The sequence below is a fragment of the Oncorhynchus keta genome, chromosome 7 (assembly GCF_023373465.1).
Source record: "Oncorhynchus keta strain PuntledgeMale-10-30-2019 chromosome 7, Oket_V2, whole genome shotgun sequence".
NCBI lineage: Eukaryota > Metazoa > Chordata > Actinopteri > Salmoniformes > Salmonidae > Oncorhynchus > Oncorhynchus keta.
In genome coordinates this window covers 39406873-39423987 of record NC_068427.1, presented here as the reverse complement: position 1 = coordinate 39423987, position 17115 = coordinate 39406873, and the positions used below count along the sequence as shown (strand labels likewise).

The window sequence follows — 17115 nt, the reverse complement described above, 5'->3', positions numbered from 1 at the left end:
AAACATGGTTAAAACTATCATTTTGATTTTACAGATGGTCAGTCCTTGCCTCAGATTACCCCTAAACAGGTCATTGGCGTAATCTCTATGCATGTTGACTGTGCTACAGCTAATTGTAATGGTGTGTGATCAGTCCAACAGTAAAAGTAAACATTGAGGTCGATATACAGGGTCTCTAGGAAAGTACGCTAATCATCAACAACACATAAAATGGCACGTCAAGGCAAAAAAACTAATAGTTTATTGATGTCTAAAGAACACTTGAGAACTAACAAAATTGTGCTCTTAGAAACCATTGTAATTGTGTAGGCAGGGAAGCATAGTGCAATTGAATTGAAAGGCAAGTCACTGAGAACTAAGCTACAGCAGTAAGGCATAACCACAATATCATCCATCCTTCTACACACTGAAGAAAAGGGAGAGGACTAACAAAGAAGGGATAGACTTAAGTTACCTAACACATCAGCATCCTCTGGCCCATGCCAGGCTAATGTTAACAGTACACAGATCTTTGCTTTAGGTCCTCTGTCCCTTAACCCATATAATGGAATAGAACTGCTCCCTCAAAGGCATGTTTCTCTTCTCATTACACTAATGTGCCCTGTCATCCACCCTCTTAGAGGTGCGTGTTGTCTGAAGACGACAGGCTTCAAATACCCATCCCAGGGAAGTACTAGCCTGGTCCCACATCTGTGTGTGCTCTTGCCATCTCCATTGATCATTTTGAAACAGTAGTAAGGAGTTGACATGATAGCACAATAGATTGGCACTCAGGCTAGGAAGGTACTAAATTCATTGGAATTTGTTGAAGAGGCAGACCTTTAAATTCATCACACCCTCTCTCCTATGCTACCAGAAAAGGCATATTAAGACGTAATATCATACATACTGTACAATCACATGAATACATTAATTAATTTATTCTACATACTGGACAGGGTCAATCTCTGGATGAACAGCACAACCTGATTCCCTATTATTTCAATAGTACAGTACCCACTGCAGAGGCACCACACTACACAGATCTAACCAGTGTGGCAAACAATAGGTACCATGGTATTGTACCCCAAGTGCTCTATGACCACTGGCTCTGTTCTGATTCTCTACCCTGCACATCCGCACCGTTGTTAAATACATGAGAGGGAGTGTACAAGTACACACTTCAGGAGAAGGGTGGAGAATCGGGACGCAACAGTCTCAGCTGGATGAAGGGGACGAGAACAGAGCCAGTCGTCTATACCAGACCACCCTCCTTCTGTAGTCTACTGATCCTCAGATCAGATCCTGCCTGGAACTGTGGACAGACAGCAGGCAAACAAAGGGATTAGAGGTGCTAGTGGCTGAGGCAAACCGCTGACTGTGAGGCAAAGGCAAGAGCTTTGTATGGGGATCTCCATCAACAAGAACCCAAAAAGTCAGCAAGGTAGACGCGTCTGTCCCACTTCCCGTATAGATGACCCTTTCTGTCTGGTGTCATTGGTCCTGGCCTCCAGGCTGTCGCTGTCCGAGGGGTCCTGGGATGCGATGCAGGGGGGGATAAGGCTATCAAGCTCCTGCCTGTGTCCTGACTCCAACAGCCATTCATGGAACTTCTGCTCCACCAGGGCCTGGAACTGACGTCGCTGCTCCCTGAAAACAGAGACGCATGACTGAATAGAGGAACAAGAGAAACATTACCAGACCCCTCAGAGCTCACAACGCTGTAGGAAATCAGACATTTTAAAAGGGTTGCTTCATAATTCACATTGATCATGGAATCTGGGAAGCAGTTTGTGTTTTCATTCTCTCAGTCCAGGTCAGATTTCCATTGTTAATAAATCTAGCAGTTTGGTCTTCTCTGTTAATGACTCACTTGTTCAGGTGGGCATCCTTCACCATCTTCTGCCAGTCCTGTACACTCTTCTCCCTCTCCTCATGGGCCTTCTGGTACAGCGATGGCAGCCCACCTGGCACCTCACACGTATCCCCCTCCATCCTGAAGGGCACCACAAGGGGGCAGAACTCAGCGGGCGGCAGCAGCCTGTAGGATCCAGGGTCTGGGATAGTACCCTCCACTCCCACCAGAAAGGGTTGGTCCCAGGCATTGGGCACCACAGCTAGACCCACACTGGCCATGTGATCCTCCAGGGAGGGGTAATGTGTGTGGAAGGGCCCCAGGGTGAGTGCAGTGTTCCCAGGGAGCAGTAGAGGCCGGGTGGGGGTGAGGGCATGGATGGTACAGTAGGAGGAGGACCCTATGGCTAGACGGCCAGCCACACACACCACCTTGACGTTCTCACAGCTCTGGATGTGGATACTGGTCTCGATGGGACCCAGGACTACCGTGCTGTTACGACACTTGTCCAGGCTCACTGACCTGAAACACACCACGGGGAATGCCATCTCATCTAAGAAAAGGGATATTTCTACTGAAATGGATCTGTTTTTGTAGTTAGACAGGGCATGCTACAGCTGTAGTGTCCAGTCTGACTATGTGTAGAGAACCTCTCACCTGAGTGGAGAGAGGAGGTAGATAAAGGCGTCACTGCAGCGGTGTATTTTGACGTTAGCTCCTGCTAGCTTGTCTGAGTCCTTGGCCAGGGTCTGTCTGAACACCTGTGACATCAGCACCATCTTGCTGCCTGGGGGGGCCGTGTGGGTGTTCCGGGCGATCTTAGCTCTCTTCATAGCTCCCTCCACTAGAGGACAGGAGAACAGACAGTCACAGACAGACAGCCATGCTTCAATCCTGATAGCTCTCTACATCTCCAACAGAAAAAAGGTGAGCTAGAAAACAGTTACAAGATAACGCACTCATTTCTATAAAACATACTAACACACCTTATTTGACTGTGCATCTAAATATAAATTAATGATCCACATTAGGGTTTACTTTGGGTGGTAGTAACCTACCTTGCTGAGCCCAGGCCAGCTTCTTCCCAGACCTCAGGCAGGTTGACATCCCAAAGGGGTTGGGGACGAGGGCCTGTCTGAGCCATGCCAGCAGGGGGTGCAGGGAGAAGGAGCGGCTGAGTTTGGAGTACCCTGCTTGGGTCTGGAGTGGGGCTCTGGAGAGCAGCTTGTGGATGGGGTGGACGTTCCGGCCGCGGGACACTGAGCCCTCCAGCAGCAGGCTGAGGCCCTGTAGAGAAAATATGTTATTGTATTGTTGTTTACTGAAAAGGCAAATTGTTGTATTGTAAAAACGGAATGAACACTGCAACATATTGGGCATGTTATGGAACCTTTCACTGTTTTATACAAGAATATATAGTTGAGGATGAGTGCATCCAAAAGTCATCCTTTTCCGTATATAGTGCACTACTACAGAGCCCAGATGGCTCTGGTCAAAAGTAGTGCACTGTATACGGAATAGGTTTCCATTTGGGATGCGGGCCATGTTCCCTCGCTTCACCTGTAGAGCCTCCAGAGAGACCTGGCTGTCCTTCACGGCTTGGCCGGACCCTGACAGCTGGCCTGGTTCTACTAGCAGCTCCAGCAGTTCACACAGGTGGGTCTGTAGGAAGGACAGGTGGGCCTGGTCGTCCCAGTTCTGATCACAGCAACAGGGTGAAAAGACTGAACAATGATACAATGCATGGATATGGGAGCTAATGCAATGGGGTAGCATATTTAAGCAATGAGGCACGAGGAGGTGTGGTGTATGGCCAATATACCACGGATAAGGCTGTTCTTATGCACAACGCATCGTGGAGTGCCTGGCCACAGCCCTTAGCCGTGGTATATTGGCCATATACCACAAACCCCTGAGGTGCTTTATTTCAATTATAAACTGTTTACTAACATAATTAGAGCAGTAAAAATAAATGTTTTGTCATACCCATGGTATACGGTCTGATATATTATGGCTGTCAGCCAATCAGCATTCTGGGCTCAAACCACCCAGTTTATAATAAAATGTCAGTAACTTAATAAAATGTCAGACTTAATCGTAAAAACGGATTGTGTACATTTACACTCTCAGCCTGCCGTTAAACTTGTAAGCAATATAAAGCAACAGGACCTTATTTTGAGAGCTGGTCTTTGCCTCGCGGTCCGAGGAGGGGGAGCGAGAGCGGGGGCTTGGCCACTCTTCACCAATCAGAGACGTACGCAGAGACACCCGGTTCAGCTGCTGAATGTAGAGGAAGAGGAGGAACTGCAGCGTGTCCACACACAACTAGAAAAGAGAGAAGAGGAAAATACAGAGACTCTGAACACAAACCAATACTTGACATAGGTCAGTGTCACAAACAATACCTAAAAGGATAATGGACAGACTCCTGTGTCAAAGTCTGTTTAAACAAAAAAAAGTGCAGGATACAACAGGATAGGTATTATTACAGTCCAACTGACAACAGATCCCTGGGGGACATAGTCATACAGGTCTCTGCCCTTTTCTCATCCCTCCCTAGTGTGCTCACAGCTCACCTTGCTCCTCTGGCGGTCCAGCTCTCTGGGGGAGGAGCACTGGGACAGGTTCTCAGCCCACTCCAGCCTCTCCTCTGCAGGGTGACCAGCCAGCAGGTCAAAGGTCTCAAAGTAGAGCCAGGCCAGGTCCTCAGGGAGCTGCAGCTTGCCACAGGCAATGTGCCTCCACATGAGCCAGCCTAGCATGGGGAAGCAGCCCTCTCGCGAGCGCACGTAGGCAGCCATCTTACGCAGGTAGTGCAGGCTGAGTTTGGTAGGGGGTGCCACCTGCAGAGCCCCCAAGAGGAAGGGCTCCATGCGAGGCCACACCGCCACACCACCACCCTGGTCCATGGCTGTTAGTGGGCCAGGAGGAGGAGGGAGTGGAAGAACAAAATAACTGGGTGAGAGGTCAGACAGAGGGGTGAGCATACAGTGAGTGTGGTGAGATATCTGAGCTATGGTAGTGCATTGAATTTAGAAGATTGTAGACAAGAGTTCACCCATTCATTGGTGGCTTCTGGTCTGCTGTTCAATATTGCAGTATTATTAGATAACTCGTTTAAAAGGGCAACTAACTAGCTGTATTATAAAAACTGAATTTGAACCTTATGGGCAAACAGAATATCCCCTTTATAACTAGCTAGAGCACTAACGCACTCTAAATAATGTTATATTTTATTTATGTGACTGCTTGTTCCATTGCAAATGTCTGTGTTGTCTGACTCTGCTGTTCCTTCCTGGCTAACAGAGTGGACGCCGGATGTTCCCATGACAACAACTGGCCACTAGAGATGATCTGTAGGTAGCTGACAGCATTTGCTTTGTTTATTTATTTAGCAGGGGAACGTTAGAGAGCTAGTTAGCTAGCAACATGGCTTAGCAGCTGATACAAAGCAGTCAGACTAGCAGAGACAAAACACTTGATGCGTAGTTTACCTTGGCTTGTTCAGCAAGTTTCCACTAGTCCAAGCGATTTCTGGTCCTGCCTCGAAGTTCCAGGAAAAGTAACTGGTGATCAAGCTCCCTCATAAGTAAAAAGTTTAGTACTTTACAGTATTTAGCTAGCTACCTGGCTTTTGGTTATGGTTTGTTTACTATGCTGTGAATGTGATCAGCACGTAGCTAGCTACAGAACGTTCGACGTTCTTCCTATTTGGCGCCACTGCTGGTTCTCATCTGTTGCGCGCGACTACACAGAGCGACGGTCGCGCGCACAATGCACTGCCCGGTGGTGCGTCAAGTCCGACGTAAACGGATAATATTTTCACGGTTCTTTTTTGTCGATATTACTGAAAGGCACCGGGCATATTGTAAGAATCCGATGCACATTCTACATTCATCCACTAGAAAATATATTGCAAAGATCTTTTAAAAAGTGTACACCGGCTTTTATTGCTGTTGCTTTAAGAGCTATATATATAATTGGCAGTATATTTTCTATTGGACGCATGTAGGATGTACCGCTGATATACACGGTGGGCGGGCGTTAGCACGGGAGGCGGGACTTCCAGGCAGCATGTGGGCGGTTCTGATTTGACAGAAGGAAAAGGATCAGGACAGAAAGGAACCCTATCGCAAACGCCGGGTTGTTCTGTTGGTTTCTTCAAGATACTGGTATCTATGGCCGATAAAGGGATGAATCTATGCAGTGTTTGCTGTCTTGCCCTTTATTTCGTTACAGCAGTGCTTGCAGGGTAAGTACTTCTATATTACCCGAACACACCGTCTCTGCAATGGTCAAACCGGTTCAAACGCGGTATCGCTAGCTGGTACACATGTTTAATTGTGATTGGTCTAAATTTCTGAAGCCCATTCTCCATGTGTAAAATAGCTAACGTTAGCTAGCTACTATTTGGAGGGGTAAATAAGCAATCTCAGCAACGTGAACAACACTGTAAATAAAGCCCTTGTTCATAGAGTACATCACCCTGCCAGATCCTTTGTTTCCAGTATCGTGAATCGTGTGTATCTACTCGAGGGAATGACATGGAAGAGTGGCTTTGTACTCATAAATGAGAGCCGTTCATATAAAACTGAATTACTCTGGACTGGGTGATGCCCATTTTGAATGATTTCTTAGTCTGTGAACCCTACTCCACTTGTCACTATCTTGAAGGGAAACTATCTAAGATCCGGTAGGTAGTTAGACACCCTCTCTTATTTTCACCTCTATCTACAGGCGAGATTTCTACAAGATCTTGGGGGTGAGCAAGTCTGCATCTGTGAGGGACATCAAGAAGGCTTACAGAAAGCTGGCTCTCCAGCTGCACCCTGACAGAAACCAAGATGACCCAACTGCTGCTGACAAATTCGCAGACCTGGGGTCAGCCTATGAGGTAGGAAGTGAACCCCTGTATCACTTATCTCTACGGTAATTGTTATTTGCATGGCACTTTCGTTTTACAATATGTGCTATCAATATCATGCCATGATGATCTTGTCTTGTGTAGCTATTCTCAGAAACTATACCCATCAACATCATTGTCAGTCTCATGAAGAGATGTAAAAGAAGAAGAATGGCAACTGAGTGTTGAGATGATAGTACTCTATTGTTATGTATACTTTATTAACCTTTTATAATAGTCATTTGATCTGGGTGTGTAGTAATATTTGGCTTCAGCACGCTATCTCATTTTCGTTACGATCGATCGAGGCACCGAAACGAAAGTATTTTGTAAGAAACTGATGCGACCTATTTGCTTGTTGGAAACGACATAGTGATTTTGATTGGCCAAGAAGACCGTGTGGCTGCCTCTGATTGGCTCATACTGTGGTCAGTGTTCTCTCATGAAAGCACGACGTGGAGCACTCGGAGCGGCTCAGTGAACGTTCCATGATGCGCACCTCACCGGTGTCATCGTGATCACTGATAACGCGTAGATTTGAAACATCATCCAATTTCATGATTGATACATATTGCATGGTTAAGCTATTTAAGTGGGTGAAATGTGATGTTAAGAATTTGTAATTAAAGTTAATTTCATGTCGCTAATGTAAAGAAACCATGATCTCTACAGTGACTTAAAAAGAGTTCATCCCTGATGTTGTGCTGTTTGTAGGTGCTCTCTGATGAAGAGAAGAGAAAGCAGTATGATGCATATGGAGAGGATGGTCTGAAAGAGGGCCACCATGGTTCTCACAATGATATCTTCTCCAGGTACAGGAGGTTTACCTAATAGGTTACTATTTCAGTCCAAGTCAAGTACTGCTTTTAGCAGGAGCTTGTAATTTAACACACTTCAGCCTGGTATTAAGCATTTATTACAAAGTAAAGCCCTGGTAAGCCTGGTCTTGGAGCGACTACATAGACATATACCCACAAGTATGATGAGGATGTCATTGTTAAGCACCGAGATCATATATTCTGAAACCATCATGTACAGTATAGGTGCTGGTGCTCATTTTGAGTGCCCGAACTGTTTACATTTAGGTGCAGGATCTACACAATACTTTTGAGATAATATTCTGTAAGAGGAACAGGAGCTCAAGCAGTAGAACATTTGAGGTGCCGGTACTCAGCTCCTGTGAGCTCCTGTCTATGTCAAGCACTGGCTACATTTAAAAAAATGTCTCTTACCCCACTGTTGCCTCACACTCTGTTGCCTCTTCCAGTTTCTTTGGTGACTTTGGCTTCATGTTTGGAGGAAACCGCCAAGGACAGCAGGACAGGAACATCCCCAGAGGAAATGACATTGTGCTGGACCTGGAGGTCACACTCGAAGAGGTGTACTCTGGGAACTTTGTAGAGGTACACTTCAACCCTTATTGTGTTCTGTATATACTGTCCATATCCAAAATCTGTCTTGCCTACTACGTACTTAAACTACCTACTTTGCACTGTTTAGTAAAAATGTATGTAATAAGCATAAAATAACATATTAGGTAGGCTCTTCCATACTGAGAATGCGTCATCTAAAATGTGCAATTGCGTATATTCCCGCCATTCGTTAATTCTGGTACGCTGTGTAACCTTGTGTGATTTATCAGCTGTTGTCTAACGACTCTCTTCAATGGTGTGCAGTGAATTCTACTAGATATCAAGCTGAATGGAGTATGACATCCTGGCATTGAAAGCATACTGAATAATAATAAAAACGTCACCTACTATAGAACTTTCTATTTTCACATATCCAAAATGATACTATTTAGAACGCAAGTACGAGTATTCTGACATGGTCACTGTATACAATTTGTATGCTCCACCAGGCCTACCCTATTCCAACACATACGTCCTAATCTCATCACCTATATGTACATCTCAGGTTGTTCGTAACAAGCCTGTAGCCAAAGAGGCCCCTGGGAAACGGAAATGCAACTGCAGACAGGAAATGAGGACGACGCAACTCGGACCTGGACGCTTCCAGATGAGCCAGGAAGTAGTGTGTGATGAGTGTCCCAATATAAAGTGAGTCACTGCTTCAGGAGTGCTGCTTTGTGGTTGACTCTGTCCTGTTCCTACCCTGTCATGTGCATGTTGGGTTGGGTGCTGTAAACAACAACAACAACAAAAAGAATGTCTGTGCAAATGGATACATTTTAAAGATGTGTTTTATACCAGTGGTTCCCAACCAGGGGTACTAGGACCCTGGTGGTACTTGGCAAATCCACAGGGGTGACTTGAGAAGACTCATGAGACCATAGGCCTACTGGTAAAATGCACATGAGGGGATACTTCAGGGGTACTCCAGGCAGAACAAAATATAGTTGGTGGTATAGTAACTGAGAAAGGTTGGGAACCTCTGTTCTATACTGTCATATTGACTGTGCATCTGGTTAAGACGGTTAACACAGGAGTCCATGAGTTCTTTCTTTATGTGACGAGGATGATAATGTCTTATGATCCCAGGCTGGTGAATGAGGAGAGAACTCTGGAGGTGGAGATTGAACAGGGAGTGAGAGATGAGATGGAGTACCCTTTCATTGGGGAAGGTAAGCTACTTACTCAACCATCAGGATAATGGGCGTAAAAAAAAAAAAAAAGTGTTTACAAGTCTAACTCACGACTACGTCTGTCTCAAGGCGAACCTCACATCGATGGAGAGCCAGGGGACCTACGCTTCCGCATCAAAGTTATGAAGTAAGAGCAGCATTTCCATGTTTCACAAATAATGTAGTGGTTCTAATCAGGCTACTATTAATTTCTCTAGGAGCCATGCTTTGTTGGTATAGGACATTATGTCAACACTAATACATTTAGTGTTATGTAAAGATCATAATAATGTCTGAAAGGGAGTGAATAGAACTGTTTTTACCTTTATTTAACCAAACATTCTTATTTTCAATGACCTGCCAAGGAACAGTGGGTTAACTGCCTGTTCAGGGGCAGAACGACAGATTTGTACCTTGTCAGCTCGGGGGTTTGAACTCGCAACCTTCTGGTTACTAGTCCAACGCTCTAACCACTAGGCTACGCTGCCGCCCCATGAAACACATGTTTGATATCCTTTACTCCATTCCATCTATTAAACTCCATTCAGGCCGTTATTATGAGCCGTTCTCCCCTCCGCAGCCCCCTCTGGTAAAGATTTTTGGACTGTTCCCTACTTGCACTCACCGCTGTCTATGCAACTCAAACCCTGTATCTAAACTCAGCAAAAAAAACAAACGTCCTCTCACTGTCAACTGCATTTATTTTCAGCAAACTTAACATGTGTAAATATTTGTATGAACATAAGATTCAACAACTGAGAGAGAAACTGAACAAGTTCCACAGACATGTGACTAACAGAAATTGAATAATGTGTCCCTGAACAAAGGGGGGGTCAAAATCAAAAGTAACAGTCAGTATCTGGTGTGGCAACTAGCTGCATTAAGTACTGCAGTGCATCTCTTCCTCATGGACTGCATCAGATTTGCCAGTTCTTGCTGTGAGATGTTACCCCACTCTTCCACCAAGGTACCTGCAAGTTCCCAGACATTTCTGGGGGGAATGGCCCTTGCTCTAACCCTCCGATCCAACAGGTCCCAGACGTGCTCAATGGAATTGAGATCCGGGCTCTTCGCTGGCCATGGCAGAACACTGACATTCCTGTCTTGCAGGAAATCACGCACATAATGAGCAGTATGGCTGGTGGCATTGTCATGCTGGAGGGTCATGTCAGGATGAGCCTGCAGGAAGGGTACCACATGAGGGAGGAGGATGTCTTCCCTGTAACGCACAGCGTTGAGATTGCCTGCAATGACAAGAAGCTCAGTCCGATCATGCTGTGACACACCGTCCCAGACCATGACAGACCCTCCACCTCCAAATCGATCCCGCTCCAGAGTACAGGCATCGGTGTAACGCTCATTGCTTTGATGATAAACGCGAATCCAACCATCACCCCTGGTGAGACAACTGCGACTCGTCAGTGAAGAGCACTTTTTGCCAGTCCTGCCTGGTCCAGTGACGGTGGGTTTGTGCCCATAGGCGACGTTGTTGCCGGTGATGTCTGGTGAGGACCTGCCTTACAACAGGCCTACAAGCCCTCAGTCCAGCCTCTCTCAGCCTATTGCGTACAGTCTGAGCACTGATGGAGGGATTGTGCGTTCCTGGTGTAACCCGGGCGATTGTTGCCATCCTGTACCTGTCCCGCAGGTGTGATGTTAAGATGTACCGATCTTGTGCAGGTGTTGTTACACGTGGTCTGTCACTGCGAGGACGATCAGCTGTCCGTCCTGTCTCCCTCTAGTGCTGTCTTAGGCGTCTCAAAGTACGGACATTGCAATTTATTGCCCTGGCCACATCTGCAGTCCTCATGTCTCCTTGCAGCGTGCCTAGCGCACGTTCACGTAGATGAGCAGGGACCCTGGGCATCTTTCTTTTGGTGTTTTTCAGAGGCAGTAGAAAGGTCTCTTTAGTGTCCTAAGTTTTCATAACTGTGACCTTAATTGCCTACTGTCTGTAAGCTGTTAGTGTCTTAACGACCGTTCCACAGGTGCATGTTTATTAATTGTTTATGGTTAATTGAACAAGCATTGGGAAACAGTGTTTAAACCCTTTACAATGAAGATCTGTGAGGTTATTTGGATTTTTACGAATTATCTTTGAAAGACAGGGTCTTTGCAAAGGGATGTTTATTTTTTTGCGAAGTTTATATGCTTGCTGTATGCAAATACGTTCTCACTCTGTTAGGTAGCCTGTCTCTCTCTATTATATAAGATGTAGGTTGTCAGTTGTGGAAGCTGTTTTGTGTTGTTTATGACTCAACCCTTCTGTTCACTACAGGCTTTATTCTTTCCCTCTCCCTGTTAGAGAACTTGATACACCGGTGTCTATTTAAGTGATAATGCCAGAGAAGCCGGTGTTTGGAGGATACAGTTGAAGTCTGAATACACCTTAGCCAAGTACATTTAAACTCAGTTGTTCACAATTCCTGACATTTAATCCTAGTTAAAATTCCCTGTTTTAGGTCAGTTAGGATCACCACTTTATTTTAAGAATGTGAAATGTCGAATAATAGTAGAGAGAATGATTTATTTCAGCTTGTATTTCTTTCATCACATTCCCAGTGGGTCAGAAGTTTACATACACTCAATTAGTATTTGGTAGCATTGCCTTTAAATAGTTTAACTTGGGTCAAACGTTTCTGGTAGACTTCCACAAGCTTCTCACAATAAGTTGTGTGAATTTTGGCCCATTCCTCCTGACAGAGCTGGTGTAACTGAGTCAGGTTTGTAGGCCTACTTGCTCGCACACGCTTTTTCAGTTCTGCCCACAAATTGTCAATAGGATTGAGGTCAGGGCTTTGTGATGGCCACTCCAATACCCTGAATTTGTTGTCCTTAAGCCACTTTGCCACAACTTTGGAAGTATTCTTGGGGTCATTGTCCATTTGGAAGACTCATTTGCAACCAAGCTTTAACTTCCTGACTGTTGTCTTGAGATGTTGCTTCAATATATCCACATAATTTTCCTACCTCATGATGCCATCTATTTTGTGAAGTGCACCAGTCCCTCCTGCAGCAAAGCACCCCCACAACATGATGCTGCTACCCCCGTGCTTCACGGTTGGGATGGTGTTCTTCAGCTTGCAAGCCTCCCCATTTTCCTCCAAACATAATGATGTTCATTATGGCCAAACAGTTCTATTTTTGTTTCATCAGATCAGAGGACATTTCTCCAAAAAGTACGATCTTTGTCCCCATGTGCAGTTGCAAACCATAGTCTGGCTTTTTTATGGCAGTTTTGGAGAAATTGCTTCTTCCTTCCTTTCAGGTTATGTCAATATAGGACTAGTTTTACTGTAGATATAGATACTTTTGTACCTGTTTCCTCCAGCATCTTCACAAGGTCCTTTGCTGTTGTTCTGAGATTGATTTGCACTTTTCTCACCAAAGTACTTTCATCTCTAGGAGACAGAACGCGTCTCCTTCCTGAGCGGTATGACGGCTGCGTGGTCCCATGGTGTTTATACTTGCCTACTATTGTTTATACAGATAAATGTGGTACCTTCAGGTGTTTGGAAATTGCTCCCAAGGTTGAACAAGACTTGTGGAGGTCTACAATTGTTTTTCTGAGTTCTTGGCTGATCTCTGTTGACCCCCCCCCATGATGTCAAGCAAAGAGGCACTGCGTTTGAAGGTAGGCCTTGAAATACGTCCACAGGTAAACAGCCGATCAGAAGCATCTAAAGCCTTGACATCATTTTCTGGAATTTTGTAGACTGTTTAAAGGCACAGTCAATTTAGTGTATGTAAACTTCTGACCCACTGGAATTGTGATACAGTGAAATAATCTGTCTGTAAACAATTCAAAAATGAATTTGCATGCACAAAGTAGATGTCTTAACCAACTTGCCAAAACTATAGTTTGGTAACAAGGAATTTGTGGTGTGGATGAATAACGAGTTTAAATGACTATAACCTAAGTGTATGTAAACTTCCGACTTCAACTGTATATTTGGCATGGGTGTTCGTCGAGGACCAGCAAACCGTGCCAATATATCCTCAACACCGGCTTCGATGGCATTATCACTTTTATACAACAGGTTACCAACATATTAAAACATTTTAATTGAAAGCATTAATTGAAAGCATTAATTTGATGGATTTTTTTCATACTATTTAATCCTTCCACAAGAGATTGTCCCGAAACAAATCTAGGGTTGCTACCCAAACCGGATGGTCGTTCGTTCTATTGGTTTGGTTGCCAGAGACGTGACCCAGTCGTTCAGTCTTTTTGTTCTGTATCTATGGATGCGACAGTCGTTCGTTGTAAATGTTCCATTGCCATACTGGCTGGCAACATTCTTATCCCTTTCTTGCTGGCTTGCCAACTACGGCTAACATATTCCCATTAAACGGTGCAGAAAGAATAACAAAAGGAGCTTCATTTGTTTAAGCTGTTTTCTCGTGACATTTATTTGGGTACATCCATAACAATTAGCTAATGAGGCACGATTTGACCTGGCATAGAAAACGTGCTCTATCATCAGGACACTGTGTTGTTCAGAGGATCTAGCCAACAACACAGCTAACACAATCACCACAAACTGAAGCTGGAAAGACTGCAAACTAGCTGCACTTCATTTCATTTGAACTTTTTTTCAATTGAACTTTCTTTGTATATCCATAAATGATGCTAGCTGATTCATAATTTCGACTGGCTGAGAAACGCTGCCTGCCTCCCGCTCTCGTCCCGACTGCCGACCCCTACACCTTCATTACTATGGGACAGTTGGAGATCTGAATACTGAAACAATGTTGCAAATGTCGGTGGGACAGACAGTAACACGGAACCCAAACCGGCTGCGCGCGTGCGTCATCGTGCATACATGTATTTTTTTTGTCCCCCCACACCAAACGCGGTCACGACACGCAGGTTAAAATATCAAAACAAACTCTGAACCAATTATATTAATTTGGAGACAGGTCGAAAAGCATTAAACATTTATGGCAATTTAGCTAGTTAGCTTGCACTTGCTAGCTAATTTGTCCTATTTAGCTAGTTTGCTGTCCTGGGATATAAACAGAGTTATTTTACCTGAAATGCACAAGGTCCTCTACTCCAACAATTAATCCACACATAATCCTTTCCAGGCCTTTTCTTCTCTTGACTTTATATTGCGATTGGCAACTTTCATAAATTACTTGCATTACCGCCACCAATATTTATTTCTGCTCTAATTATGTTATTAACCAGTTTATAATAGCAGTAAGGCACTTCGGGGGGTTTGTGATATATAGCCAATATACCACGGCTAAGGGCTGTATCCAGGCACTCTGTGTTGCGTTGTGTTTAAGAATAGCCCTTAGCGTGGTATATTGGCCATATACCACCCCCCGGGCCTTTTATTGGTTAACTAACATCTTGTCAATTGTGGAAGCTGTTTTGTTGAAGCGTGATTTAGTAATGTATGTGTACTGACAGACATCCAGTGTTTGAGCGGCGAGGAGATGACCTGTACACTAACGTCACCATCTCCCTGGTGGAGGCTCTGGTTGGCTTTGAGATGGACATCACACACCTGGACGGCCATAAGGTAACTATGGACGAGTGAAGCTAAGAAATACATGCATACACTTTTACTGCCATGTACTGAAATGTTTTGGGGAGCTTGTCTTGAGCCATCATTGCCCCATTCTCAAAAAGCACACAAAAAGACTGGTTGAAAAGCAAAAAATATGCATTTTTGTTCTGTCTAGAAAAGACAGTATTTATTCATAATAATAAAGTGTATTCTAAGGAATCAGTCACACACTTTGACTGCTCCTCTGACTACAGGTCCACATTGTGAGGGACAAGATCACTAAGCCTGGTGCTCGAGTGTGGAAGAAAGGAGAAGGCCTGCCCAACTTTGACAACAACAACATCCGTGGCTCTCTCATTGTCTCCTTTGACGTCGACTTCCCAGAGACACAGCTGAATGACAATCAGAAAGAGGGTAAGGAGGAGGCCTATAAAGATGTGTGGGGGGATGTGACTTGTAATGTATTTTCTTATGAGTTTGAGTTAATTAATGTTGCCAGGAGAAAGTAGACTGTATGTTCTATATCAGAGCTGTTACATACGCGGGCGGTATGGGTATTGTTGATGCATATTAAGACTCAGAGGCAAAGGACATGCCCGTAGAACAGTCCCCCCCAAAAAAAAAAAAAAAACTGTAAGCGACACATGTGCATCTCAATAAATCGTATTCGTATTGCTGACTTTACACCACTGACAGGGAGACTATAAAGGAACGCATTAACTTCTCAGATATGAAAGATTATGAAAAAATGTAGTTATGATCATAATCGATGGTCATTTACAATTGGGGCTTGCTTTTGTTTCAGGAGTGAGGGCGATTCTGAAGCAGGCATCGGTACAGAAGGTTTACAATGGACTCCAGGGATACTGACACACCAACAGACAGAATCTGGACTGAGTTCTGTGCTACAAAACACACACAGGAACAAGCACAGGGGTGTATTTATTTTCAGATTGTTCTCAGGATGGGTTGATTTGTTTTATTTTTTAATATTCTACATTCTGAAGGTGACTTGACATTGTCTATTTTCTTTTAAAGAAGTACTTGTTATATTTCACATTGACGGGGTGAAACTACACCGTATTTATACTTTTAATTTTCTTGCCCTCGTCCCAATTTTTTACTACCACCATTTCTTTGTCACTCATTTTACTTTGTCTTTTTTAATTCACCTTCAATTTCAACTACTGTCATCCAATGTGAACCACTCACAGACATGTTTGATTATCAAAGCCCACTATCTGATGTTAAACCTTTTATCACACCTGACGGGGCACTAAAAGAGGAGCTGGACTGAGGCAAAGGACTCTGAACTCAAAGGACCATCTCATGGACTTCAGCAAGACTGGAATACTATTCGCCTCCCTGTTGTTCTGATAACTTTTACAGATGTAATACTGTACTAGGAAATTTCATCTTGAGTGATTTTGACTCCTCTGACACGTTCAACAATTCTGTCATTTATGGGTTTTCGGTCATATATGTTTTCAAAACGCTTTGTAAATAGGAAAGAAACTACATATTGTTATTTTTGTTGTTGCTTTTGTTGAGTTGGATCGTATCTTTAGATGTCTTCTTTGGGGGCAATGTCTTGAGTGTTCTGTCTGTTGAAAGAGAGGCCACAGAGAATGGACCTGTTGAGCTGCCTTGCATAACCTCGTCATCAGGGTAGGATTTTACCATGGAGAGACTCTCTGGCTCCACCCACCACCATCCACACCCCTTGCGCCTCCTTTCAGCCTATTCTGCGTCCCAAATTACACCCTAATGACACCCCACCTGTATATTACACTACTTCTGACCGGGGCCCCATGGGGCTCTGACCGGGGCCCCATGGGGCTCTGTTCAAAAGTAGGACACGAGCTAGGGAATAAGGTTTCATGTCAGACACAGACCTAGGTTGTCTGGACTACTCTTCCTGGTGGAATGGGGCTACTGTTTTCCAGAGTGCTACAGTACAGGAGGGAGAAGTGTACTTTCAGCTGAGAGTTCAATTAAAAGTTTATATAAATAATGACTCAAGGATTATTTTAGTGTGTCAATTTAAGGATGTGAGCTATGTCTCCAGTATGTCTATCAGTCACTATGTACAGGGCGACCACAGGAGGTTGGTGGCACCTTAATTGCGGAGAACAGGCTGGTGGTAATGCCTGGAGAGGACTGGTATCAAACACAAGGGTTCCAGGTGTTAGATGCCATTCCATTTGTGCCGTTTCAGACATTATGTGCCATCCTCCCCTTAGAAGCCTGCTGTGGTAAAGACAAGCGAGCC

General features: G+C 44.4%; 2 protein-coding genes across 2 annotated transcripts; one reads left to right on the top strand and one right to left on the bottom strand.

Moving 5' to 3' along the window:
* Positions 1-218: 218 nt before the first annotated feature.
* On the bottom strand, positions 219-5636 carry tbccd1 (TBCC domain containing 1). The gene is made up of 8 exons (XM_035774062.2): positions 5329-5636; positions 4411-4745; positions 4004-4159; positions 3395-3532; positions 2893-3121; positions 2492-2678; positions 1853-2356; positions 219-1629 (listed from the first exon to the last, which is right to left on the bottom strand). The coding sequence occupies exons 2-8, from the start codon at positions 4741-4743 to the stop codon at positions 1416-1418; spliced, it is 1761 nt and encodes a 586-aa protein (XP_035629955.1). The 5' UTR covers positions 4744-4745; positions 5329-5636; the 3' UTR covers positions 219-1415.
* Positions 5637-5762: 126 nt separating this feature from the next.
* Positions 5763-16860, top strand: LOC118386364 (dnaJ homolog subfamily B member 11-like). Its single transcript, XM_035774063.2, has 10 exons — positions 5763-6086; positions 6572-6728; positions 7452-7549; positions 8005-8140; positions 8655-8797; positions 9239-9321; positions 9412-9469; positions 14744-14855; positions 15098-15257; positions 15649-16860. The coding sequence occupies exons 1-10, from the start codon at positions 6013-6015 to the stop codon at positions 15711-15713; spliced, it is 1086 nt and encodes a 361-aa protein (XP_035629956.1). The 5' UTR covers positions 5763-6012; the 3' UTR covers positions 15714-16860.
* Positions 16861-17115: the final 255 nt, after the last annotated feature.

What these genes read in the sequence shown, in the direction of transcription:
- tbccd1 (XM_035774062.2), bottom strand. Translation starts at nt 4,743, where the DNA reads ATGGACCAGGGTGGTGGTGTGGCGGTGTGGCCTCGCATGGAGCCCTTC. An exon ending in TCTCTCTGGAGGCTCTACAG is followed by an intron (nt 3,122 to 3,394) that starts GTGAAGCGAGGG and finishes TTTTCTCTACAG; the next exon opens with GGCCTCAGCCTGCTGCTGGA. An exon ending in GCTGGCCTGGGCTCAGCAAG is followed by an intron (nt 2,679 to 2,892) that starts GTAGGTTACTAC and finishes CCTGTCCTCTAG; the next exon opens with TGGAGGGAGCTATGAAGAGA.
- LOC118386364 (XM_035774063.2), top strand. Translation starts at nt 6,013, where the DNA reads ATGGCCGATAAAGGGATGAATCTATGCAGTGTTTGCTGTCTTGCCCTT. An exon ending in CACAATGATATCTTCTCCAG is followed by an intron (nt 7,550 to 8,004) that starts GTACAGGAGGTT and finishes TGCCTCTTCCAG; the next exon opens with TTTCTTTGGTGACTTTGGCT. An exon ending in GATGAGTGTCCCAATATAAA is followed by an intron (nt 8,798 to 9,238) that starts GTGAGTCACTGC and finishes TTATGATCCCAG; the next exon opens with GCTGGTGAATGAGGAGAGAA.